Source organism: Eptatretus burgeri, chromosome 17, assembly GCF_056783735.1.
Source record: "Eptatretus burgeri isolate ZD-2024b chromosome 17, Ebu_testis_v1, whole genome shotgun sequence".
In the NCBI taxonomy this organism is placed as follows: domain Eukaryota; kingdom Metazoa; phylum Chordata; class Myxini; order Myxiniformes; family Myxinidae; genus Eptatretus; species Eptatretus burgeri.
The window spans coordinates 38,685,144-38,712,677 of record NC_140977.1 but is presented as its reverse complement, the minus strand read 5'-3'; the positions used below and the strand labels follow the sequence as shown (position 1 = coordinate 38,712,677).

Below are 27,534 nucleotides of genomic sequence, written 5' to 3'. Positions count from 1 at the left end.
AACCAGCAGCCACAGGCTGCACTCGATAGAGAGGGAGACAAGAAAAATTAAAGGTCACAAAAGTGAGACAATATCAGATCCTTATAATGTGAGTTATGGTCTGCAAAATTATTTTAAAATGGCACGTGACCTTTGATCTTTTGCCTGTTGAACCCAAAATTGAATCATTCCATGTATGTATTCCATTCCATACTTGTGCCAAGTTTGGTTGAAATCCCTTTAGTGGGTCACAAGTTATCGCAGTAACAACAAGAAAAAGAGCAGATTGCAGACCCTTGCCAGGACTTCTTTTGATTAGTGTATTTTTAGAGGCTTTAGGGTAAATCCAATATGGCTGCCAACCATGTGATCTATGATATGATATATGTGTGAACCTTTTGTTCCTCATGGACAGGCGGTCATACGTGTAAAGTTTCGCCTCAATTTGTTCAGCCACTTCAGAGAAGATTTTTGAAGGTCAAAATTTTTTTTTTAAACAATATGGCTGCCGAATCATTTGGCTGATTGCATAATGAATTTTTTTTCTGTGGATCATTTTATTCCTAGATGACCCTCAAAAATTTTCATACTGATCGGATGTGGCGTTCACCATATGCAATTGTGACGTTATAACTAGGCCACCTATAACGTCATAAAAAATCAATCTCATTCCCCATGAGGAGTACTTGCCTTGTGCCAAGTTTCAATTATTTCCTTGGTGCGGGTTCAGAGATAGAGGTCCAAAGTTTTTCCGTTTTTTCCAGGGTACCGCGGCACACAATGGCCAACTATTTCAACCATGCATACTTAACATCCACAAGCCAATATGATGATATTTTAAAAATACCGTCAAGTCATGTTACACTGAAAATACTGGATATGTTCCACGGGCTGGTCATACCAGAACATCCTCCCAGCACCCCTTCTCCCCCCATCCCACTCCACAAAAGATGAAAATTAAGGGCACACAAGCATGATGCACAATCATGCCATCACCCACCCATTCCCACCCCACCCCGAACCCTCCAAAATACAAAAACACCAAAAAAACCCAATTCTCCATTTCACTTTATACGGTTAGATAGGTGGTTCCCATTTGGCAAGAACAATGCAATGCAAACCGATTGTAATATAGGGTTTAAATTAATCTCACCACAATGTATCAATGGATTTTAATGCCGTTTGATCATATCTTTAATCAAAATGTTATTCATATCACTATTTGTTATATTGTAGTTGTAAAGTTATAAAAAAAAAACTGCTTGTAGTTGTAAAGATCCATATAAATAAATAAAAATAATAATAAAATTATGGCATCACCAACAAGCAGGTAAGGCTGAGGACTGACGTTTTCACCAATGAGAAATATTCAACCTGGACTGTGGATGTGTCACATCAAGGCAATGATGATAACTACCATTGGCATCAGTCTCACCATCACCAGACTGCAAAGCCTGGTGTTGGCTTAGCGGTTAGGGTGGTGGCTTGGGATCCTAGGATATTAAGTTTGAGGTGTTTCATTGAATTAACACCAGGGGGTTGACAGCCTGTCATCCTTCCGAGGTTGGCAAAATGAGCACCAATGTACTGGTAATAGGGGAACTGCATCAATGGCATTGCCGTGCCCCTAACTAATGATGCAACCAGCAGCCAAAAAGGCAGCATATGATGGGAACCATACTGCAGTCACATGATGCCTCTTCCTCCCCCACCTTGCCTGCCCCTTTACATCTTAAATGATAAATGTTAGTCAGTCTGTCAGTCAGTGTATGTGTGTATGTGTGTGTGTGTCTCCTCCTCCAAAACCATCAAATCTAGCGGCCTGAAAACTTTGCATGCATATTACGGGAACTCCAAGAGAGTGCACGAATGAAAACTGGATGTTTGGGTACATTAAAACAACCCTTTTGGAGTTGATTAAAGGTTTACCTTCATGAAAGGCTTATCCTGGGTCAGCCCAACTTCACTTTGCATCATGGGTCTTAGCTGCCATTTTGATTCGGCCTACTAAAAATGCCTTGCCTTGGAAAATGTTGAAATGGTTTCTGTAAGATTGAGCTTCATACCGAAGAATCGCTGTACACATCGCTAATTGCTTGCTAAGCGAGCTGTTTCTTATGAACCGATGTTTGTGATCCATGGCGATACAGTGTTTGCTTCAACCATTTTGTTGGAATGCTTGCTTGAGTGCTTTCAGCTACTTGGTGAGTGCTCTACAAGCTGCTGCTTGGCCATTTGAACCAGAAGCATTCCAGACTCTGCAAGATGGTTCTGAGATTTTAAAAAGAGAGCGAGAAATCCATAAAGTATTATGAATTACCTCAAGGCTCCTTTGTTCACATAGAGCCTCGTGGATCTGAAAACACCACAAAACGTCAAAAGAAGATTGCTTCACCTTTGCTCGGAGAGGGCAAAATGCTTTGACAAATTATTTGATGACCCAGGTATTCAACTTCACATGCCATGAAGGAACACTTCTCACAACTTCGGCATAACCCAGATTGTGACAGCCAATTGAGGACTTCGTTTAGGTTCTCGAGGTGTTCATGTTGTGACTTGCCAGTCACTAGTATGTCGCCCTGAAATACGACTGTCTTTGGTTCAGTTTTCAATAATGTCTCCATCTTGCGTTGGAAGATTAGTGCAGCAGAGCGTATTCCAAATGGGCATCTTGTTGTACATGTGGAGTCCTCGATGAGTGATGATGCATGTATAGGGCTTGCAATCATCATCCAGTTCCATTTGAGCATCGGCATTGGCAAAGTCAAGCTTATTGAATGTCTGGCCACCCATGAGAGTGGTGAACAGATTCTCTACTCGGGGCAAAGGGGAGCCATCCAGTTTTGAATAGTGGTTGGTCGTCGTTTTGTAGTCCCCACAGATGCACACTGTTCCATCTGCTTTGAGTATTGGAACGATAGGTGCCGCACTGCATGCATACATGCAACGATAGTCGGAGTACTCGACTGGTGAGATGATGCCCTCACTCTGCAGGCGGTCAAGCTCACATTCGATCATTGATTGAATCATGTTGAGCACAGGTCTAGCCTGATGGAACAATGCTGAGCATCTGCAGAAACATGAATTCTCACTTTGGGCCCTGCAAAGGTGCCAACACCATCCTTGAACAGGCCAGGGTACTTGTTGAGCATGGTATCATATCCAGCATCAGAGCTGGAGACTCTGTTTACGTCAGTCCAATTAAATCTGATTCTTCGAAACCAATCTCGGCCTAAGAGTGTCGGTCCTTCTCCACACACTATCAGTAATGGAAGGACATGAGCGCTGTTTCCATATCCTACAGTTATGTTAGCTGAGCCAACTATAGGAACCACCTCCTTGGTGTATGTTCTCAAGTCAGTATATACAGGCTGGAGTGCAGGAGCGTTTCTCGGAGGGTAGATGGAGGTGAACTTGCTCTCGCTCATAATTGATCTGGAAGTGCCAGCATCAACTTCCATCCTCACCGGGATCTTATCGATTGTTAGATCAACTATAATTGGAGCATCGGAGCTCTTTGTTCCAACAGAGGAAACCTCATAAAGTTCCTCACTTGATTCTTGGCTGCAGGCTGTGCTCTGCGACCTATCATCCGCTGCCTCAGGGTTCACCCCAATGTGATAAGCAGGAGACAAGTTCTTCGACTTGGATCGAGAACAACGACACTTCAAATGTCCTCACTTACTGCAGTTGTCCCAGGTATAATTCCTGTTCCGACATTGGAAAGCTTGATGATTACCACCACGCTTACAAGTTACGCAACCTTTCGGGTCGATTCAGAAATGTCAGGAAGTGGAGGTGAATTTGGTGGCTTGCTAAAAAAAACTTTTGCTTGTAGCCAAAGGTAATCTTGTTAACCAATGGATCCTGCTGGATAACTTTTGACTTGTTAGAGATCATACTCAGGCTCTCAGCAGTTTGCATACACGCAGTGGCTATTTCTATGACTTTATCCAAATCGGAGCCGGATCCAGTGAGGAGTTCCCACAGAATTGAGTCGTCATTGATGCCTCTTCAAGTTTATCTGTAAACTCACAATGTTCAGTGAGTCTGCATAAATCAGCCATGAACTCGGATGCTGACCATCTTGAAGATGCTGGGTACAAAATTTATATCTCAAGACTATCTTACCCAGTTTAGGGTGATAATTTCTTTTCACGAGATTGACAAGCTCTTCATATGATTTGTCAGAAAGTTTGGGTGGGGCAAGAAGATCTTTGATGAGGCTGTACGTCGGGGTGCCACATATGATCAGTAATACAGTTCGCCGCCTTTCAGCGTCCTCATCAGTGTCCATTTTGTTTTCACGAAGTACTGCTTCAGGCGATCAGTGTCGTCTTCCCAAAAATCCCCCACTGCATATTCTTGCTATATGCCGATGCACGAAGATATCCTCGTCACCACTATAATATTCTCGATAGACATGGACGAAGGCTCTGAAGTGGGAACAACAGGTTTAATCTGGACACGGGCACAACACAGCACAGCACAGCATCGGAACATGAGTGGGTCACATGACTCTGCTTAACCACGCCCCGGTGCATCCATTATCATAAACTACTGATACATCTCACATACGCAGTTCAGTCACCTGCTCGTACAGTGTTAATTCACAAGGAAAAAATAAACTAAAAGGGAGAGTGTGTTGATGAACAGGAAATGAACGTGTGTGTTCCTTCGGTCCCATGCTGCTGTGCAGTGGTAATTCAGGGGCAACAAATAATAAAAGCATGTGTGTAAGATGTGCATGATTTAATATATTATCTGATAATAGAATGTGTGATGGGTGTTGTTAACTATATGGTAATACATCAAATTCTCCAGCGAGTAAAGTCTGATAAGTGATGTTGCATTGATGGGTTGGCTGACTGCATGGACATAACTGAGGTTCTGGATCGACTGATGTAGGTAATCTACTGATGTGGATTCATGACCGAGGTTGTGGATCCGCCGTTTGGAGAGGTTCTAGGGTGAAAAGATCGAAACCTCAAGGAAGAACGGTGCCCAGCTGATGATCCGCGCAGTCAGAAAACCATTCAATTACTGACAGGTTAAAGAGTAGGTTTCGGGTCGCTGATGACTTCGCGTGATTCCAAGGTTGTAATCACATTAATAATCGTTGGGCAATTATTTTCTTACATTTGAAACTCAAAATATGCTGAAATTAACTTTTAAGTCAAAACTTTTGTCGGTGATTGAAAAACAGTCCGGAAGTTACCGAAGATGCTATGACGTCACGTTCTCCGAAAACTTCGTGAACATTCGGAAACAGCGTGTGAACAATGGCGAGATGCGAATCAGAGAGAGATTCAGCGGCGATGAAATTGAGTGTTTTCATTCCGATATTGCCAAGGACGAGTCGGAGGATGATGGGAATTTATACTATGGAGTTTCTGGCCCTGAGCCATATAAATTTGAGCCACTTGCAAGTGCAAGAAAACGGCCTTTTTCGTGTACAAGTGGCAGGACTGACTGCCCGGCAGTTCACACTGACAGACTCCACCAGACAGATTGGTTTGTAGATTTTCATTTTCTTGTTCGATGCATAAAATAATGTAAAGTTTGATTCGTCTGTGACTTGATATAATAATTTTTAACCCTCGAGTCACTCAAGAGTCAGAAATAGAATGTATCAATGATGGACCCAAATATATTATACACCGGTGTTGCCTTGGCTTTGAAGTCTTTCTGACAGCTGAGCTTGACCCCAGCGAAAGTGAACAGTTAGAACAAACCCCAACTTTCAAGAGACTGTTGTGGCATATCTATCTATAATTCCAGCAATGTGTGTGTGTGTGTGTGTGTGTGTGACCGCTGTTTCTCGACAACCACATGTCCGATCTAATTGAAACTTGCCAGGTATATTTCTGGGGACCTGAGGATGTGCCTTTTCAAGGTTTGATATTAATCGGACAAGTGCTTCCCAAGTTATGGCCATTTATTTACCAACCAATGACAGGACATGTTGCTGCGTAGGCGTGGCCGATGGGGAAGAGATTCTCAGCCGCGTTCCCCATTACGGGTTACAACGTACGGACTTCCGGATAGTGATGACTTACTGTATTCTAATAATTTCTCGATTTCTCGATTTCTTATGCGCATTTATAGATAAACACAATGCCCCAATCCAGTCGTTGTTTACAAGAGCAAAGGAACGGCCTGTGTGGTTGTTTGAAAGTGTTTTTTTGTTTTTTTTGCACGTACGTTTTTTTTTCTGTTTTTTTTTTCTCTTCTCTTCTCTTTGTGTTTTTCCTTGTGATGACATTGCGAAAAGGCAAAATACGTTGGCGCTAATTGAATAATTGGCCATTAAAACTAAATTGCGAATAATCGTAGGTGACACAGTGTGAGAAGATGAAGCAGGAGCCAGCTGAGGAGCAGAAGGCTGAATGGTGGGCACAGCATCACGCTTGTTTTGAAACCGAGCTCACTCATTGCGTTGCCTTCGTAATCATCGGCTGTGAAATGGTCACCACAAATGACAAGTCTATCCAAAGGGTCCTCTTTACCCGTTTTCTTTGGGGGGAAATTCGTCCGTTTTGTATGTACAAATCTTATCCACTGCCGGCGAATGTTTGATTCCTTCGAGAATCGGTGGGAGCGATTACCCGCTTTCCAGCCATTTTCACAAAACATGACGACACACGTACGAGGCATGATGTACAAATATCCAAATAACTTTGTTCTACAATAATCCAAAATAAAAAAGGATAATATAGACAGTTGCAAGCTCAAAAAAGCGAAAGAACGGCCCGCTGAACTGGACACTTCTTCAATGAGCGAGTGAGCGTCCGCTTTGTTTTGGAGAACGTGACGTCACCATCCATATATGGGCACGCGGCTGTTTTTTTCAACAGCCTCGAGAAATAACAAGTTCAGAGTTAAATTTAATTAATTTTTCCCAATAGGTAACCACAATAGTTTGCATCAAACTATTTAATGCACATATAATCATATTGATAAATTTTCAGAACATGTTTGGTGACCCGCAACCTGCTCTTTAAGGTTCTTACTTCAGGTCAGGGAACTATGTTGAACTATGTTTTGAGATTTATAATTTAAATGAAGTTGAATATAGATGTTGTGAAATTAACATCTTTCACAGCAATCCTTAAAATTATATTATATTTTCGGATTCGCCGATACTGTACAATTGTGTGTATGTGTGATATAATTGTTAGAAACAAAATGAAAAAAACGAGGTGTGTGTGTGTGTGTGTGTGTGTGTGTGTGTGTGTGTGTGTGTGTGTGTGAGGGAGGGAGGGAGGGAGGGAGGGAGAGAGAGAGAGAGAGAGAGAGAGAGAGAGAGAGAGAGAGAGAGAGAGAGAGAGAGAGAGAGAGAGAGAGAGAGAGAGAGAGAGAGAGAGAGAGAGAGAGAGAGAGAGAGAGAGAGAGAGAGAGAGAGAGAGAGAGAGAGAGAGAGAGAGAGAGAGAGAGAGAGAGAGAGAGACACAGAGAGAGATAGAGATAGAGATAGAGATAGAGATAGAGATAGAGATAGAGAATTGTTAGAAACAGTAAATTAAAAAAACCAGGTGTGTGTGTGTGTGCGTGTGTGTGTTTGGTCACCTGCGCTACCCCGCGCCACCCTGTACTATGGTACACAGTTCACTCTGCTAAACACAACAAAAAATGCATCATTTTCTCCTTTCTAATAACTGGTTGATGGATCAAAGCACAAAGTGCGGACCACGCAGTGTCATGCAGTGCCTCGGTGTCACATCTCGTTAAAAAATTTTTTTAAACACGGAAACGAATTTTTCCCCATTTTGTGCGATCTGCTTTCATTTCGGATGTTATTTCATTTCAATAGGAGCTTGGAGTGATGTTATCTTCTGTATAAAAGCGAATGACATGTTATTTGTTTGGTTTTGACGCTACTCCTCTGAGCTCCTAAGGTTAATCACGCCAAAACTTTATAGGATCACATTTTTACCACAACACACCTTACTCGGAGTTTTAAACAGTTATGTTCTCATAATTCATTACTTATAAACACACGAGCCACCACCTGTAGCAGAAAAGGGATGGGAGTCCAGAAGGGGGTGGGGTGGGATGATGGAGGGGAAGGGGTAGGAGGAGGAACCCAGCGTTGCCCGGCAACGCAGGGTACCTTTGCAAGTGAAAAATAAGAATTAAGATGTACTGTAAGACGGGTGCAGAAAACCCACCTGAGCGCAGGCTCCTGGCTGGTGGAAGTGGCCCCAAGCATGAGTCCTCATCCTGGTGTTTGGATCCTCGGACGGTAGAATGCTGACCTGGTCCAAGCTATCTAGGCTACGATTCAGAGAATCCTTCTGTGAAAATCTGCAACAAACAGCGCACGTCACGAGGTCACAGAACAGCACAAATTTCATTCAAAGTTAATTTCTCTGGAGTAACCACTGGTAATTAGCTTGGCTATTAAATAGTCATGTAAAAGTTTATAGCATGAACAACCTGATGAACAACATGTTTCTCATGTGTAAGTGATATATAATGCAACAAAATCCATTAGATTTGAGAGGGAAAAGCCTCCACAATAAATTGGGCCAAGGGGAGGAGGAGGGTTAATAAGAACAATAATAACTATAGCAACACTCGCCAGGTTGAACAGTTCACGTTTTGTATCCCACTGGTCGGCCACCGGATCTGGATCCGGACCTTAACCACAATTGAATCGACTTGTTCTTGTTACCTAACCAACTCATCCACCAAGTTTTGTCATAACTCGTCCACAACTTTTTGAAATAACGTACTATACATCGTTTTTGGCCCCATCCCCCAATGGTGAAGAATCACTTTAAAAAGTAAAAAACTCATATCTGGATCCAGATTCGGATCTTCACCAAAATCGAATCGATTCGGCCTTGTCACACACCCAACCAGTCCACCAAGTTTCGTCCAAATCCGTCAACATTTTGAGATATCGTGACATATATATATATATATATATATATATATATATATATATATATATATATATATATATATATATATATATATATATATATATATATATATATATATATATATATATATAAATGTTTTAACCCCATCATTTAATGGTGTAGAATCACTTAAAATTCGGGGATCCAGATCCACATTGGGATCTTCAACAAAATGGAATCATTTCGTCCTTGTAACACATCCAACCTCTCCACCAAATTTCGCATGAATTTGTCTACATTTTTGAGATATCTTGTTCACAGACAGACAAACAGACAAACAGACAGGAGTGAAAACATAACCTCCGCCTACCTTCGGTGGTAGAGGTAACTAGCAGGGACCCGCGGAACATCCGCACAAAGTAAAATGTGACCCATCCTCAACTACCTCCCACCCCAAGTCATCAACCTTTGCCTCCCACCCCAAGTCCTCAACCTACCTCTTTCAGCCATAACCCTTCAAACCCTCTCCTCACTCCCCTACCACAACTCCCTCCCCCTTCCCGTTCTCCCACATCAAGCACAGAAAATGCGATCAAAACAAACAGCGTGTCTCCTACATGTCATAGCCCATGACGGTCGCCTGTCCAACTCACAATCCCACAAGATATGCAGAAACAGTGTGGAATTTCAACTCTCAAGTGACCATGAGCAGCCTAACTGTGCGAATAAACAACCCACAACTTATCTTCTTCCTGATGCATAAGTAAGTGGCTGATGTACGTCATCTATTTGTGTCATTTCCATAGAACGTCGTTAACATATTATGAGGCGATAGTTGATGAAAGTTGCGCCAGGCTGATAAAACTTCCTTCTGAAATTTTAAGTACAGTGTACTTCCGTTCGTCAGATAGTGGGGGTGCATATCTTTGTGAATAAACTGTGTAAATAAATGCTTCCTTGTGCTTTGTGCGTCCTCCCCATTTTCCCTAATATGAAATACGTACATGGAGTCACTTGGTCTGTGAGTGATTTGAATTGCCTTGATTGCAAACGGCTTCAATCATTGATTGTTTGTTAAAGGACAGATTGGATTCGAGCCGATTAGCATCCGGGTATGGTGATCATTTAGGTGCTGGGTGAGAGGGAGTACCAGCACGTCACTTCGCCGGCTCAGACGTTCCACCGAAGCATGGGAGCGCCTGCCTCTACCTCCTTGTCGTCCCTCCACTCTCAACCTGCACCATTAAATTGTCGATTTGTGTACATACATTATTTAAATCATGTTCTGTATTGCTTTGTTTACTTTCTATCTCTAATATGTACTTAAGTGAAAGTTAAGTTAAATTAGGATGACCAAAATATTTTCCCTGGCAATGCATCCCCCATTATAAACACTATGTACGTATATGAGAAAATCGTATCCGAATAACGTCGTTTCATATAATGTCGCAGTTTTTAGGAACACAGCCATGACCTAAATTGGTGACTCGTTTTATGCACAATGACAAAAGTAATTAACTAGAAAGCATCTGAAAATGTAAAGGCCGTCAGAATCACTGCTCATGTCCACACATTCGTTTTCCTTTTTTACCCCCACCAACTTCCCCCGTTCTCTTCAATCTCATTGCTCCATCCGAGTCTGCAAGACAGCTCTTCACCACCATCTCAGATCATCCCCCATCCAAAACCATGATCTTGTCTACCCTGTTAATCCTCCTCAAGTGCACCTCTTTCCAAGTTTCCAGCTTTTCCTTCCTGACAGCTTGACGTTGTGTTCATATTGACCCCTCGCCCTCATTATTCTCCGTATCCCTTAGTTCTCCAATTCTCATTTGAATTTTGTCCCTCATCACTGCTGCTGATGTGTGTCTCCTATCTCTTTTAACTGTTTTGTTCTGTTATGTCCTGATCTGTTCTATGTTGTAGCTCTTCCACGAACTTCGACATTGCATACAACTTTATTATTGTTTTTTTTTTGCCAGAACATGGATAAGAATCCAAGACAGGCCTTCAAAAAAGGCAATTAAAGGCCCAGTCACACCTTGAGGTTTTAGCCAGCTTATGCCGATTTTTGGAAAATTTGTGTAAAACGCTGGTACACGTCGAATACGTTATGGGTAAGTTTTGATAACATTGAGAGCACGCTGAAAAACACTGCCATACGTCGTAGTACGCTGGCTTTAAACGTTGAACTTTTGGGTTTTCCTCGAATTTTTTCATGCTTGAAATTTTACGACGTATGCCGGCGTATGACTCACACGTTCCGCTACGCTGGCCATAAGTTGTAGGCACGTTATGCGATCGTTGACACACGTTGAAACACGGTACTTGTAAGTTACTCATAAGTCGAAACACGTGGAGGTAATGTTTAGCGTACCCGAAACTTATTTCTAACCTATGAGTAACGTTTTGTAAGCACGCTACACGAACGTTGTTCACACTTTGTAACACGTTACTTGAAAGTAATACTACTACTACTACCAACATCAACATCAGTAAATTCTCTCGAACTACTACTACTACCAACATCGACATCACTAAATTCTCTCGAACTACTACTAATACTACTACTACTAACATCGACATCACTAAATTCTTGCGAACTACTACGACTACTACTAATAACATCGACATCACTAAATTCTCTCGAACTACTACTACTACCAACATCGACATCACTAAATTCTCTCGAACTACTACTACTACTACTACTACTACTACTACTACTACTACTACTACTACTACTACTAACATCGACATCAGTAAATTCTCGCGAACTACTACGACTACTACTAATAACATCAACATCACTAAATTCTCTCGAACTACTACTACTATTACTACTACTACTACTGCTACTGCCACTGCTTCTGATATTGACATCTACTCAACATGGAGTCTGGAACACTGACGGGTTCCTCTTGTGAAGCCCATTTTTATATACCAATTCCCCTAAACGCTGCCAATACGCCATTATACGGTAGCTGTAAGTTAGAAACACGTTCAGTAAGTTCTGTGGTCGTCCGAAAGACGTCAATCAAATTCGTCTACATACTCCAATGTGCGTTTGAGATACGTTACACATAGGTTCAAAGCACGCTACTAATAGGTTCAAAGCACGCTACTAATAGGTTCAAAGCACGTTACTCGTTGGCTAAAAATTAAGTTTCGGGTATGGTAAACATTACCTCGACGTGTTTTGACTTACGAGTAACTTACAAGTAACGTGTGGCCGACGTGTGTAAACGATTGCGGAGCGTGCCGAGAACTTATGCCAGCGTATGCGGAACTTGTGAGCCATACGTCGAGTACGTCGTAAAATTTTCAGCATGCTTGAAATTTCACGACGTACTAGACGTACCACGTAATATGCCAGCGTACTTCATTGTTTTTCATCGTGCTCCTAACGTATACACAACTTACCCAAACCGTATTCGACATGTCCCAGCGTTTTAGACACATTTTTCATAGGTCGGCATACGCTGGCGAAATCGTCAAGGTGTGACTGCGATGTTGACACTTCCAATTTTCAGGCGGTTATGATTTAAATCGGCGAGCGGTAGGTTTTTAATAGAGAACGCCACGAGTTCGTCGGCGATACGTGCAGCGTGCTATGACTAAGTTAAACTATCGTTGGGCATAGGTTGTGAACGCCGACAACAGGCTAAGCATTCGTTGGTATAAGTTATCTTTAACACAACGAAACGTTCTGTGCCCGTTACTAATACGTTATCCATACGACCAACACGTTATGAATACGACCAAAACTTTAAAAAAAACCTCAAAACTTCAGCGTACGCCAACGTTTTACATGCATTTTTTTACGTTGCCATTCCTGGCTAAAACGTCAAGGTCTGACTGGGCCTTAAGCACCATTTATGAAAGTGACTATTTTGGGCTTCCACCCCTCCTTCACATGTGCTCCATACATACATCCTTTATTCCCCTTCATGACTCTTACCTCTTCAAATTTCCTTTGCAACCCCCATCCCCTTCCCCACATTAACCTCCACTTTAATCTACCTCCCCTCTCCCCCCTAGCATTCCTCTCCACTCAATTTCAACTTTCTCAAGTTATTCCTAGTCCCTTTGTGTTCGTAATAAATTGATGCCCCCTTTCCAGCTTTCAGGCCTTCAGACAGAAATTCACAACCACATGTTATAGGAAGTCATCCAAGGGATGAAGCAGGACAGGAAAAAGAACAAACAGCACGATAAAAGCCGACGGAACCTGGAATCTGTGTGTTACTGTTATGGAGACTCGTATCACGTTCTTAGTTGATTTGTGTGAATGTCACAGGAAATTGGTTCTGGGACACACACCCTGCATGGCAACTCCTGCTCCATTCCTCCACCGGTATCTGTGAAAGAAAAGATGTCTTTCAATTACTGTACTTTAAAATTCTCTGATTTATGACAATGAATTCTTGCTAAAATAAAATACCCACCAATTTGAGCTCAGTATTTTGAATAGAGCTCAGAGTAGACCGTTCTTGAATGCTAACAAATTGAAATATATCCTTTTCTTGTTACAGGTTGTTCCATTCACTTCTAATGCATAGAATTCCATTTATTCAGTTGTACCCAAGACTGGATTGTTTGGCTGCATAGAAATTAAAACCCATTACTTCTGTGACCTTTCTGACATCAGGCCTCGTTCTGACTTTCCAGGAACTCACAACAATGATGGGCGTGTGACCACACAACAACAACAACAGAAAATTCAAAAAGAGATTTGTTTACCCGTGAGCTTTTGCTGATTACCTGCAAACATCTATGGAGATGGAGATCAAGGTATTATGGAGTATGGTGATGTACACTCATCTCCAGAGGTCATATCCATGATGGAGGCCTGTACCCAAACTTACTTCCTGTTGATTGACCCAGATTTGCCTGAGAGCTTGCTGCACTTTCAGCTGCACTTTTGTCGAGTTCAGCCATGTAATGTGAGATTTTAAGCAGCTTCCATACAATAAAGTGCCAGCACGAGGGCATGTGTTGAAGTGCCAGCACTTTATTGCATTGTTGGAAGTGTTCTGAGGAAGGTGGCTGCATCCGACAAATCGTAGGTTCTTGTTGTTTCATTGGCAATTAAAATCGGAGTGTCAAGCTTGCAACAGTTATGGTTAGTGGGCCAAGACAGTAAAAGAAGAAATAAAATCTGCACGAGGTGATCAGTAAGCATGTGGTCTGACATTAAAAGTAACTGACATTTGCAATACTTGTTCTTGTACAGTCTTCTTCAGACAGTTTAATTAAATTTCTCAACGTATGATACATCTATCTTCTTCATTGAATGACGAGGAATTTAAGCCAGCCAAATAACTTAGAGGTTATCCCGCCGGCTTCAATGTGTATTCACCTTTGAGCTGCCTAGCCTGGGTCTGAATCTTGACCCAGCTATAAATTGTCACTCTGGTGTTTTGGATGTCAGATGATGCATTGGTGTGTGTGTGTGTGTGTGTGTGTGTGTGTGTGTGTGTGTGTGTGTGTGTGCATCATCCATCAGAAGGTCCTTAAACCGGAGGAACCATCTGCCAGCCCTGGGGAGCAATGGTGGATTTTAAAGATTCCACGTTGTCTTTCGCAAAGAGTAGGCGAGTTCGTTCACACTTTAGGATGGGGACGAAAATCAAGCTGCCCCATCTGCATTCATGAGGATTTTTAAGACCTCCTGGTATTTTTCATAACAGTTGGCCTGCCTTTGGGTTTGTGCCATGACCAAATAGGCCCTGCCAGAACATGCAACCAGAGGTAGACATTGAGTTTTGAGTATATAATATTGAAATAATTGCCGAGATTAAGTTAAAATTGAGTTTAATATAGAGACAGGTTGACCAAATTCTGCTCCTCTTCTCGCTGAGGGGGACACCTGACATACGATCCAGATCGTAAATTGGCCATAACACTGTTAGTTCATGTTGTACCATCAATTTCGATAATAATTGAAAGTTTTTATTGTGACGTTGACCTCCAGCAGGTGAAAATATTGCAGTACAGCACATTTCGGGGAAATTGGCCCAAAGGGTTGGAAACGTTGAAGGAACAAACAAACAAATGGACGTGTATGTGTGTGTGTATGTTTATATATATATATATATATATATATATATATATATATATATATATATATATATATATATGTATATACATGTAAAAGTATCTAATATATAAAGCTCTTTCAAACCACTGACTCACTGACTGATATTAAAGATCGGTACCTTCCGGGTGACGTAAAAAGCTCAGATTTTGTATGCTGATGGAAATCAAAGCTGGTACACCGGAAAAATTCACAGAATCATCGGACAACATCCATAAATGAAAATATAAATAAATGGGGGAAAAAAATGAAAAAAATGCTGGTGAGTGACCAGAGACAATGGGGAAGCATGGTAATTTTGTGTGCCAATGGACATCGAAGCTCATACACCATAAGAAATCACAGAACCATCGGAAAGCATCCGTAAATGAAAATATAAATAAATGAAAAAAAAAGAAAATAAATGTATGAAAAATCAAATGCAGATAAGCAACCCGAGACAATGGGGAAGCAGTTCGTATGCTTACTCAATGAGCAAGCACACCCTGCTAGTGTATATATATATATATATATATATATATATATATATATATATATATATATATATATATATATATATATATATATATATATATATATATATATCCAAAAAAAAAGATTTGAGTGATAGAAAAAAAAGAAGGAAAAAATAAAAATGAAAAAGCTTGTCAGGATAGAAGGGACAATTGATGGTGCAAAGTACAGGAGAATCCTTGATGAAAACTTGTTCGAGTCAGTCATGAATCTGAAACTGGGTAGGACATTCACATTTCAGCAGGACAATGAGCTGAAACACGAAGCTAAAGCCACACTGGAGTGTCTGAATAACAATAAAATAAATGTTTTTGATTGGCCCAATCAAAGTCCTGACTTTAACCCAATTGAACATTTATGGTATGACTTGAAGATTGCAGTTCATCGACGATCCCCATCAAACTTGGCAGAACGAGAGCAATTTTCACATGGAGAATGGGTAAAGATTTCACCAACTCACTGTGAAGAGCTGGGAGAGAACTACCTAAAAAGACTCGTAGCAGTCATTACTGTAAAAAGTGCTTCCACCAAGTACTGATCAAAGGGGCTGAATACTTGTACAACTGGTCAGTGAATTTTGATTTGTACATCTATTTTACAGGTATTCCTGACATTTAACCTTCTTCAATGATTGCAGTGTTTAGTTTGATCTTTTTCAGTTATGAATAAAAAAGTTCATTTGGAAAAATTATTTCCACATAATTCACCTAAATGTGAATTATTGTTGGGAGGGGTGAATACTTTTGCAGGACACTGTGTATTTTGAAGACACATTTATATGTGTGTGTGTATATATGTATATATATATATATATATATATATATATATATATATATATATATATATATATATATACACACGAGTATATAACATGAGATGTGGATATGGAATGGGAGTGATGAACCACATCCTAGTATGTCAAAGTTGAAACAATTATTTTATCGAATATGTTTCAGGTCGAACACAGCATTAACCAAGGTAACATAACAGCATAACAGATTATTATATTTACTATTAAGACTGCATTACATACATAATATTGCGGGACATTTGAACGGTGGCTTCTGAATTACTCCTGTCTTATATAATTAACTCTAACCCTAATAGCTTAACGAGTTAAAATATCCTTTTCTATGCTTGTTTCCTTGCACTTCTTGTGTGGGTCGACAACATGAGTATACCAGGTGTAAAAATAGCTTTCCTCATACTAATGCTTGACACCCATTTTATAGAATCTGAAAATGAAGAGGTTTTTCAATTTCAAAAGAGAAACCATGGAGTTTATGTCACCCCTTTCGAGGTTACCTTATTACCTATATTATGGCATTCATGTTTCTTGACTGTTGAGATGTGTTTGTTTTGGCAATTCCAGAGATTTGTGAGCCGACTCGTGTTTAAATATTTTTGTAAACAATATCTCGTCTCATGGAAGATCAAGTAGATAGAGGGTAAAATGGTAACGTTTTGGAAGCGGGGCAACGGTTGGACACAACAAGCAGGGCAATGAAGGAAGAAGAAAAGAGTAGGGGAAAAAATTAAATAACCTGCAAATAAGAGGGTAGTGATGTAGGGTTAATGGGGAGAAATCATCGGTTGGACATTTAGATGGTGGTGCACTGCTTTCTTGAAGACCTCAAGGGAAGAATGTGATTGATCAAGGCAGTTCCACAAACAGTAAAAAAGAAGACATATGAAGTGCCTGTGACTTGGTATTGTTTCATAAAACTGCATCGCATTGATTAAAATTAGAGAGTAAGAGGGACATTGTATGAGGCAGGTGCATGATCTTGGTTACGTGTTCAGCATTTTGAATGTTTACACTGTACACAATATGGCTCTCTGACTGATGTTATAGTGAGCAATTTCTGGGGCATCTTGTTCTACTCCTTTCTGACGTCAATTTTACAAGGGATCTCTCTGCATAATTTCCCATGTGTCTATACATCTGTATTACTAACTGAATAGATATTTAAATAATAAATGAGCGACTTTATTAAGGTGAGGCATTGAAATAATGTACAAAACACATATAAGAATGACGATTTGAAAACCCCATCTCACAAAATAAGGTCACTTCGATTTGAATTAAAGAATGTTGTATTACTTGCCCCCCGAGTCAGAATAACTATTAGATTATTAGTCTCGCTCGGCAGGGGATGCAAAACTATTGCAATGCCCGTGTGTGTGCGTGCATGCATGCATGCGTGTGCGCATCTGCATCTATATATTTTTGCATAAGAGAAACTTTAAGTTTGCTTTAAAAATGTTTTTCTCTGCAACTGCTTGTCCATTCGATGCAAAACTTTAAAAGTAGGAGGGACTCCTCATGGGGAACACTTTATTGCTAACTCTGACATCATAGGTCACATGGTATGGCAGCCACATTGGATTAAAGGAAAAAATGTGGACATCATTTTTTTTTTTTCTATCTGAAACTGCTCAACGAAAAAAAAAAATTCGCATATGTCATCAACTCACCATTCGGTATATAGGGTGATAACAATGACATCATCGGTGAAGAGGTATTCCAGCCATAATTGGTTGAATTGAAATCCTTATCTGAAAAATCTGAAACTTCATATATTTAATCTATGACCTGCTGTGAGTGGATAATTAAATTTACGATGTCATTGGTCACATGGTATGGCAGCCATATTGGATTAAATGAAAAAAAATTCACATTTTCTCCAAAATCGCTGGATGAAAAAAATTTAAACTTGGCATTTGTCATCTACTCCCATTGGGGTACATAGGGTGATAACGATGACATCATTGGAGAAGTGGTATTCCAACCATAATTGGTTGAATTCAAATTCTTATCTGAAAAATCTGAAACTTCATAGTCGGATATACATACCTGATGTGATACATACATACTTGATGTGAGTGAAGATCAAAATAAATTTATGAAGTGCATAACCCATGCCAAGAAACTATGTAATGTGACATAATAGGGTGCATGGATGATATGGGTCTATGGGCCATAATGGCAGTGGGCCATAATATTGTTGTGGGGCCGAGTTTCGGTGGCCAGCACGACCGCTAGGTGGAGCAGAAGAGTCGGCTCCACTGAACACCCGGAATCTAGATCGTGCTTCTCAGAGAACTCCGAAAGGCACGGGTCCCTTACAGGACCGTGGTCGCCAATATTTCGATGGCGTGAGGTAGGGTCCACTTGTCTAACTCCAATTTACCTGAGTACCCACGCCGTCCAACTACCCAGGAAACCACACCCTCGGTCAACTCTGTCCGATCCGAGTCGCTGGTAACGGATCGGATCCGGCGTAACTGAGTGGAGTTACCAGAGCCGCGCCGGACCAAATGGACAATTTACCCCTTCGCTATTTTCCAACATGCACCATGCTAAGCCAATGAAAGAAACACAGAAACGAGCTGGAACATTTAACAAAAGGGATATTTATTTACAATAGGCAGGGAGGGGAACACAGAAGAGCAGAGTTATCCGACTATAAGAAATGCAGTCAATGTACAAGCAAAAGCACTTACCAATTCTACTTGACAAGACAGGCCCGCACACAGACACGCACACCCAAAAGAAATGGACCTCAATGGTCTTCAATCAGTAGAGTTGGGCCAGGGTACCTGTCCCGCCTCGTGCAGTCACACCGACCCGAACCTCCACGGTGGGTCTTGAACCCACGACCTTGGCGTTGCCAGCTCCAAGACTGCAGACCACTATCGCCACGATCTCCGTCTCTCCACAACGCACTCTTGTCGACAACCACTCACTGGCTTTGGATGCCAGGTTGGAAGTGCCTCACACAAGATGACCGGCTGCTTGACAAACGCCACGATCTCTCGAACTCCGTCCTCTCCTGAAAGCTAGTCCAGACCACCACACTTTCTCCTCAGGAGGGAGGGGCTTCCTCTCCTGGCCACTGGCCTCCTCATTGGTCGGACCCATCGTGTGATTCCCTGTCCATCCTCCATTGGACAGGCCCACGGTAGGCGGGGCAACTCCCACCCTTCTGGGTGAAGTCCGATCGGAGGCGTTTGTAGCCCCTCCTACCTCCTTACCTCCGACCACGTGCATAATGGCGATCGTGTTGAGTCGGAACCGGGGCGGGTGAGATGCCCGCTCCTTGCCGATTGGCCAAAGAAGGAAGCCATGCCTATGTTAGACTCCGCCCACGCGCGCGCTCGCTGGCGAGCACGCGAAGAATGCCGCGAGAAGAGTGTCGGGGCGAAGGTGTTGTTGTAGTTGTAAGTGATAATGTAAAAAAAATCCTATCTATAAAATAACCCACAGCGCACGTACACTTAATTCCCATTAGACACAAGAACGGGACCCTAACTAGAAACACGTACTTACCGATATAACTGATCTATAGGACCTGGCCTTTGTGTGTTCATGGCTTCCAGATTCGCAACAATATTGGTGTGTTCAGTTAATGATGGTATTTTTGTTCAGAATGAACACGCTAAAGGAGACTATGTGCTCTGAGTGCTGTTATAGTTGAATTAGCTTCTGGAAAGAAAGGTTGTCGTGGTAGAATTACCACATCGCTTCAGAATTGTCAGAACAAATCCAGTTGGCTCACTAATGACCTTCAGAAAGGAGGTAATCTGCTGAGTCTGATTTACGTGAAGTGCCAGGCCATGCCCTCTGGGAAACTTGGTGTGGGCAATATAATGTAAAATACTACTTAGGATATTATTAGCACTGCCCTGAAAATTCCAAAAATCAAATCAAGACCGGCCAGTTAACTGACCTTCAGTTGGTGCCTGTGAGTATCATGCACAGAGTAGGAAGGCCGAAGGACTCTCCTAACTGCCTCACATCCTGGTCCCCTTCGCCCATCTCTGTCGCGACACCCTGCCACCGTGGCCCAGGCTCGTCCGCGACTCAAACCGGTTTCACCCGGTCGACTTCTGCTGCGGGACAGCCTCCCCACCTGCTCTCGAACAGGACGAGGAGCCTCAGAAGGAAAAGAAGAGTGGGTTGCCCTGTTGGCAAAAACGCTGGCATTACAATAACCACCACGGTCACTATCAAGATTGTCATCGGAACTCCAGCAGCCAGAGAGGATGGGCGGTTGTCTATCTACTCGCCGCTCACTGCTGCGACTCCTACGCCTCTGTTTTGGCCGCCCTCCATCACCAGCACCTGCCGCTGCCTCCCGAGACTTGGGGAGATCAGGTAGCTGGGCCCTCTCTGAGTGAGGGAACTCATCCCAGTGAAGTGGTGCGTTATGATTGGCAAACTGCTCTTGGTTTCTGGACACCTCAAAATGCTTCATTTGCTCTCTATGCCATGACTGCTCTGCATTCCGGGCCTGCTCAGCTAGCCTGGCCTGTTCCAGGTGAATGGCCTGCTCAGCAATCCGTGCTTGTTCGAGATGTGCAGCCTGTTCAGCTAGTCTGGCTTGTTGCTCTCGATGAAGTGAAGAATCTCTGTGTTGCTGTAATGATTGTTCTCTCAGGATTGACTGCTCCCGCGACCTTCCTGGTTCCCAGTGTGAAAAATGCTCAGCAAATCTCGCCTGATCTCTGTGCAATGATTGCTCCCTGTGCCTTGAGGGCTCCCGGTGAAGAGATGAGTCTCTGTGGTGCATCTGCTCCCGGTGTCCTGATGAGTCTCTTTGCCGAGAAACCTCCCTGTTTCTACTGTGATCACGACTCCTGGATTGCTCTCTACGTCGTCCATCCACGGCCATTAGTTCCGTGCGAGCCTTGCTGCCTTGGCTCATCTTCCCCATTGCATCTGCTGTGTGTGATTTGGAGAATAATTTCTGTACTGAATGAACAAGCTGTCTTATTCCGCTTGGGCTCTCGCTGGGTCCATCTGGAGTTTCTGGATGACGCCGTTCAAGTGAGTCCTGCAAGCTTGGTGGGAGGCAACCCCATGGTGGATATTGCCAGCTGCATGGTGGTGGCTGCAAGCACACAAAAGACGATCAAATAAGTGTTAAGGAAAAACAACCAAAACAACAACAAAAAAAAAGACAGGTGTTACATATCCAACTCGAGTTCATAGAACATGATATCCTGCGCAGTTCAATTTTTACTTCAATTTTAATTTTTAAAATCATGATTTTAATGATCATTCCAAAAAACCCTGAAGTTTAGTGCTATTGACGTAGTTCAGAAGCAGTCCCAATGCCACCCTTTTACACCACCCCTATTGAACATTCATTTAAATTTAAGTTTGTACTGCAAAACAGGAGGTTTTTGGAAGTATTATGACAGGCCATTTGCATACCACAGTATTCAAGTATATAATTGAATTTAAATAAAATAAAGATTGTAAAAGTCATTAAAATAAATTAATTCCGAGATTCACTGCCATTTTCTGCAGTGTCTATTACATCACCCGATATAACACATGAAATTGGTTATTCATGCCTGTTGTATGTGTCCTTTATAATGTCCTTCATAACAGTGAGTTTCTTCTTTGGAATGATTTTCAATTTTGTTTGACTGCCAGGCAGACAGAAAGACTAAGAAAAAAATTATCTCACTCCTCTCTGCGCACGTGCGATTGGGACAAATTCTGAGCCTTAACAAAAGACTTGTCTTCCCATTCATGTTCCGATTTGTTGTATGTGTCCTTTATAACATCAATGTTATAAAGTTCTGACTGACGATTATAAACTGAAGAGACGGACAGACAGATGGACGGATAGACATGAACCAATTGCTTAATCCCGCTTTTCTCTTCGCGTGTGCAGGGTAATTATGGATAAGAACAAAATCCATACAGTAGCACTGACAAATCCATTCCTGACAAAGAATTCATCTTCGAACACGATGCGGAATGGCAAAGGCATAAACCAAGCTCTGCTCCTCTTCCTGCTGAGGATGTTCAATCAGCCAGAGCGCTGTTATATTTTATTTTAACATTTATGTGATTAAGAATTGCAATTTTTTCATGACACTGAACGAGCGCACGTTACAATAATGTGGTCGAGTAAATTTCAGGGCAGTTGGGCCAGGGGTATGGAATTGTATAAAAATCAAGGAAAAGGCTTCACGTACACCAAACTTGCTTTTATATTATACGAGCAAATACCACCTGTCGTTTTGCTGATGGAAATACTGAGAGAGAGAGAGAGAGAGAGAGAGAGAGAGAGAGAGAGAGAGAGAGAGAGAGAGAGAGAGAGAGAGAGAGAGAGAGAGAGAGAGAGAGAGAGAGAGAGAGAGAGAGAGAGAGAGAGAGAGAGAGAGAGAGAGAGAGAGAGAGAGAGAGAGAGAGAGAGAGAGAGAGAGAGAGAGGAGGGGAGCGAGGAAGGGGGAGGGAGATAGAGGAGGGAGAGAGAGAGAGGAAGGAAGGGGAGCGAGGAGGGGTGGGGGAATTAGGATAGGGGGAGCGAGGAAGTGGGGAATCTTGGAAGGGTGGAAACGACGAAGTGAAGAAGAAGGGGGAAGAGCGAGGAAGGGGGTGGGGAGTGAGGAAAGGGGAGGGAGAGCAATGCCTCACCACACGTCGCTATACATTCTGGGAGGGAGGGGTGAGGAGGGCTTGAGAACAAGCAAAACAAAGAGAAGGTTATGCTATGCTTTTTGAACACACGCACGCATGGGCACGCACGCACGCGCACACACACAAACACACACACACACACACACACACACGCACACACACACACACACACACACACACACACACACACACACACACACACACACACACACACACACACACACACACACACACACACACACACACACACACACACGCGCGCGCGCCCACACCTCTACACAGACACTTTTTTAAGTCATTGATGCGTTCCTAGAGGAGGAGATTGGGACCATACTATTTGCAGAGCGTTGGTGCTGCCTCAGCAGTCTCCTTGGCTATTGGGCACAATCCTGGACGGGTCGCCACTCCGACACAGTATACCAGCATGCTGGCACTCATTTTGCCGACCTCGGAAGGATGATGGGCTGAGTTAACCCCACCTGGTATTAATTCAACAGCTGAGCAGGATTTGAATTCAGGACCCTGGGATCCAAAGCCCACCACCCGAGTGATTAAGCCAACACCAGGCATGTTCATCGAAAACATCGTTTAAATCGAAATAATGTAAATCGAACTTCAAATAAAAGTCCCACTGACTTTTAAATTTGTTAAAGAGGAATGTGTTCCTGACAGACAAAAAAATATTTGATTTGAAATTTTTAAAAGAGTAAAGAAATTAAAATGGTATTGCAATAAAATACAATACTGAGGGGTATAATACCTGCCTGTGAAACACTGGGATGACAGTTTATAACTGGGTTGGGATTCAAACCCAAGCTAAACGACTGAGAGCGAGTGTGTGTACCTCTCAACCATCCTGTTGTGTTGTGAGGATGCATAGTGTGTGATATTTAGTCAGACAGTGGCTCAGTGTTGTCTGCCCCCTTCCTTCACGTCTGCCAACTCCATGAGAGGACATACTGGCTTCTTCTTTGCACTTCTTCTTCAAGGTGATTGAGTTGTTGATGTTGTAAAATAAGTTGAGGATGCTGATGCTGCAGGTACATCAGCTCGAGGCCTTTTAACCTTCTAGAAGAACCCAAAGAGAGTCTTCTGCACTGCTTTTTGGGGGTCTTTTTTCCAGCAAGCATCACTTTGTAGCCATTGAAAACATTTCCCAATTCTCTCTTGAAGTTGTACTTCACTTGCCTCATTGCTTTGCTCACTCTAATTCTCCCATCTTGTTAATCGTTCCTTTAATTTGATCTTTAATTTTTATTTATTTTGCCTTCCTAACTCCCCGGATTTCCCCACGGAGAACCCAGGCACAATAAGCACACTGCTCGTGCGGTGGGAGCCTTCAAAGCAATCCTGCTGCCGAACTTGGCATGCTACTGAATTATTTTCATTGCACTCAATGAAGTTGTACTTTGGGCACATTCCTGAATCTTTTCTTCACTCAATATAATCGTCCAAACAGGAAAATAAGTTACGTTTAATGCTTTGGCAAATTTTACATTTTTTTGTGTAAATATGGAGGAGGGAGGGAGAAGCCTTGCTTAAAGTAAATACGCTTAGTTATACCAATCGTTAATTTCTGAAAATTTTCAGATTTCGACATTTAATGTGCTCACGAGCTCTGATCCTCAAATGCAAAGACAGATTTTGATTATATACTTTAATTAGTCCATGAGAGGCCATCGTGGAAAATCCACGCATCATTTGAAAACTATAGCAACTACAAAAGCGATGTACACAGCAATTCGTAAGTATGAAGGACAGGCATTCGATGATATGAGTGAAGAAAGTGAAAAAATTTTTTTGAGTGCTTTATCGTACAGAAAGCGTTTGCAGCTTGTTCCTAGTCAAGGCATTTTTGAGAAGGCCAAAAAAATTGGCGGCTTAAACCCTCACCCCTCCCCCCCTTCCCCCCACTGCGAGGTGACAGCAGGCCAACCAAGATGGCATGCTGCCACGTTGGTAAAGTTTTTTTAAATGATGAGTACTCCATTAATGATCTACAAAAGGTGTGTTTAAATTTACCCAAATACCCAGATTTCGTTCATGTACTCCCTTGGAGTGCATGAAAAGTTTTGGGCCACGAGATTTCATGGTGTTGGAGTTATGGAAGACACACACACACACACACACACACACACACACACACACACACACACACACACACACACACACACACACACACACACACACACACACACACACACAAGCGCAGTATGTTGATTTGCATACACATACATCATATGCTCTGACTTTGAGCATTTAGAAAACAAATCTTTGGATGCAAGAGGTTGCACATGCTTCTAACCTTAAGAAATGAGAAGAAAAAAAAGGTTTTGATGTTGTCGCACCTTATCAACAAAGCCACAGAAATTACTTGATGTCATGTCACAAGTTGGCATGCCATGCATTGGCCAGTTGGCAGGCGATGCAACTTTCAAATATGAATCTAAGAATTAAAATGACAATAAAATAATAAAAATACATAATGTAGGAAGCAAAAATACTAATTAGGAAACTTCCTTCTATTTCTTCTTTCATATGCAGCATATGGCTGTGGGTTGTATAATTTGCTGGGTAGGGTAAAGCTGTGCCACTGATGCAATACCCCTACAGCCGAGTCCAGCAATTTGTAATTTGTTTCAAGCACCAGCAATAACTCGCTTATTCTTCCCAAAGTACACCATGAAATCTTTAATGTCCACCAACTAATGCCAGCAGATGGGACACCCAGTTTTACATACATGATAGACAGCACACACAATGATTCCTCATCCTGCCTGCAAAACACCAGAGGGACAGTTTATGTGTGGCTGGATCAAGACTAAAATACAGGCTCGACAACTGAGAGACGAGTATGCAACTTCTTGGCTATAATTATAGCTTAAGCTTCTTGCAAATACAATCGTACAAATAGGATCACCTCGGGAGATGTCGCATAGCCTCCATGGCAGCGACCATCGCCTGTCACAGTTGCTTGACGGTGCAGGAATTCATGCTGGCCAGGTCTTCCTTCGAGCCGACAAAACTCTGGGGGAGAAGGATACCGCCGAGATGTCTGACCACTTCGAGGCTGCTGTGGGCTGTTGACATGACCAGAGTGTGGCTGTGCCCGATGGTTTGAAACATAAAGATTTGGGGGATTATGCTTGCAGCGGATCGAGTCCTGATGATACCCGCCGGGGTTCTGCTGTGGTGGCCGATGGTGCGGTCCACCATGGCCCTTCATGTTGGTAAGCAGATCCTGGTGGCTATTGTTGAAGCTGCAACAGTTCACAGGTTTCCAGACACCTTCTGTCCTTCATAAAACAAGAAAAGCATACATTAATTGTAATAACCATAGTTGTAACTCTCACAATACCGCTGATTTCACTTGACATACTGTATGTCGGTGGATATGCCCGACACGCGTTCATGGCAGTGTACATGGTATATCTAACTACACAGTACTATGTGCTGGAAAATTGCTTGGGCAATGGTATAAGAAGAAGATTATAAGAAAAGAAGACAGAAGGGAAAAATTTAAGGGGATTGTGGGTTATGGTCATATAATGCGCAACAGGGACCCCTCCCACCCCCCACCCCCTTTCACTGAAGGACCGTCCTCGACATCATCCCTCACACGGAAGGACAAAGGCAACCCAGGGAGGGTGGAAAACAAGAAGCAGCATATGGTGTCGTGTAAACCACTGTGACACAGTAACACGTGTCCAGATAACAAGCAATTTTGGCACAAGAGTCGGCCATTCGGCCCATCATGTTGAAACCAATCGTGGCATGAATACAGAGGCACAATATGGTCAAATGGGGTAGGATTTATCAACATCGCGGCACCCCAATAATGCATTCTTACCACACCTTTTTTGGCTGTAAAATCTTGCCCCCACTTGAAATATTTATTTCTTCAAAGACCACAGTGGGTCATGAAGCAGGTGGATATTTCATAGGGATTAAGGTAATTTGTATCACAAGGGCATGCAATGAGTATGGGACATGGAAGGTTCCTATATGGTGTTTCTACTCAAAAGAAGCTCTACCGTTCATATGGACTCATCAGACGACCACGACGGTGACATACAAGTACTGCTTACCCTTTGCAAAAGACAACAGGTGATCTTACACACCCACAAGCAGGAATAAAGAGACAGGACAGTCGGCTTTTCTACAGGGTCTCAGGCTCATGGAGGTGCTGTAACACAAATCACACACATACACATGCAGATAAATACATGATACAATACCGGACTTGATAACTGACAAACTCAGCCACTGAGCTTGGCGAAAGTGACCACTTCCCAGGGAACTCTGGGTACCAAGAACACCATCTTTATGACACCACTTTTCTCTCCGTAATATAGGATTGAATAATTTCCTCCTCCCCATGAATGCCAACTGATGTGGCTTATCTGTGTTCTATCCTCTAACTGCTGAGTATCAAGCAAAGAAGCAGAACGTAATGTTTTAAAAACCTAAGGTAAGGCCTTCACACCACTTCAACAATTATGGCGTGCTTTATTATGTCCCAATGTCTGCTGTTAAATGCACCAGTGTAGGAGTAGTGGCTAGCTACGATTCCGTCGAGAATCAAACCTCGGACACATTAACTCAGAAGTGCATTAGCTGTGTTGTTT

The 27,534-nt window shown here is 42.4% G+C and overlaps 1 protein-coding gene across 2 annotated transcripts in view; it reads right to left on the bottom strand.

Moving 5' to 3' along the window:
* Positions 1-27,534, bottom strand: part of LOC147009809 (disks large-associated protein 3-like) — a 125,592-nt gene that overhangs the window by 22,455 nt on the left and 75,603 nt on the right. Inside the window, exons 3-7 of one of the 2 annotated variants that reach the window (XM_085861142.1) lie at positions 26,995-27,092; positions 25,827-26,202; positions 20,196-21,359; positions 13,173-13,210; positions 8,151-8,286 (exon numbers count right to left, since the gene is read on the bottom strand). In XM_085861142.1, the coding sequence (XP_085717268.1) occupies positions 8,151-8,286; positions 13,173-13,210; positions 20,196-21,359; positions 25,827-26,132 (1,644 nt within the window). In that variant the 5' untranslated portion in view covers positions 26,133-26,202; positions 26,995-27,092. The remainder of the gene's footprint in view (positions 1-8,150; positions 8,287-13,172; positions 13,211-20,195; positions 21,360-25,826; positions 26,203-26,994; positions 27,093-27,534) is intronic. The other variant, XM_085861144.1, reaches the window with a different exon arrangement.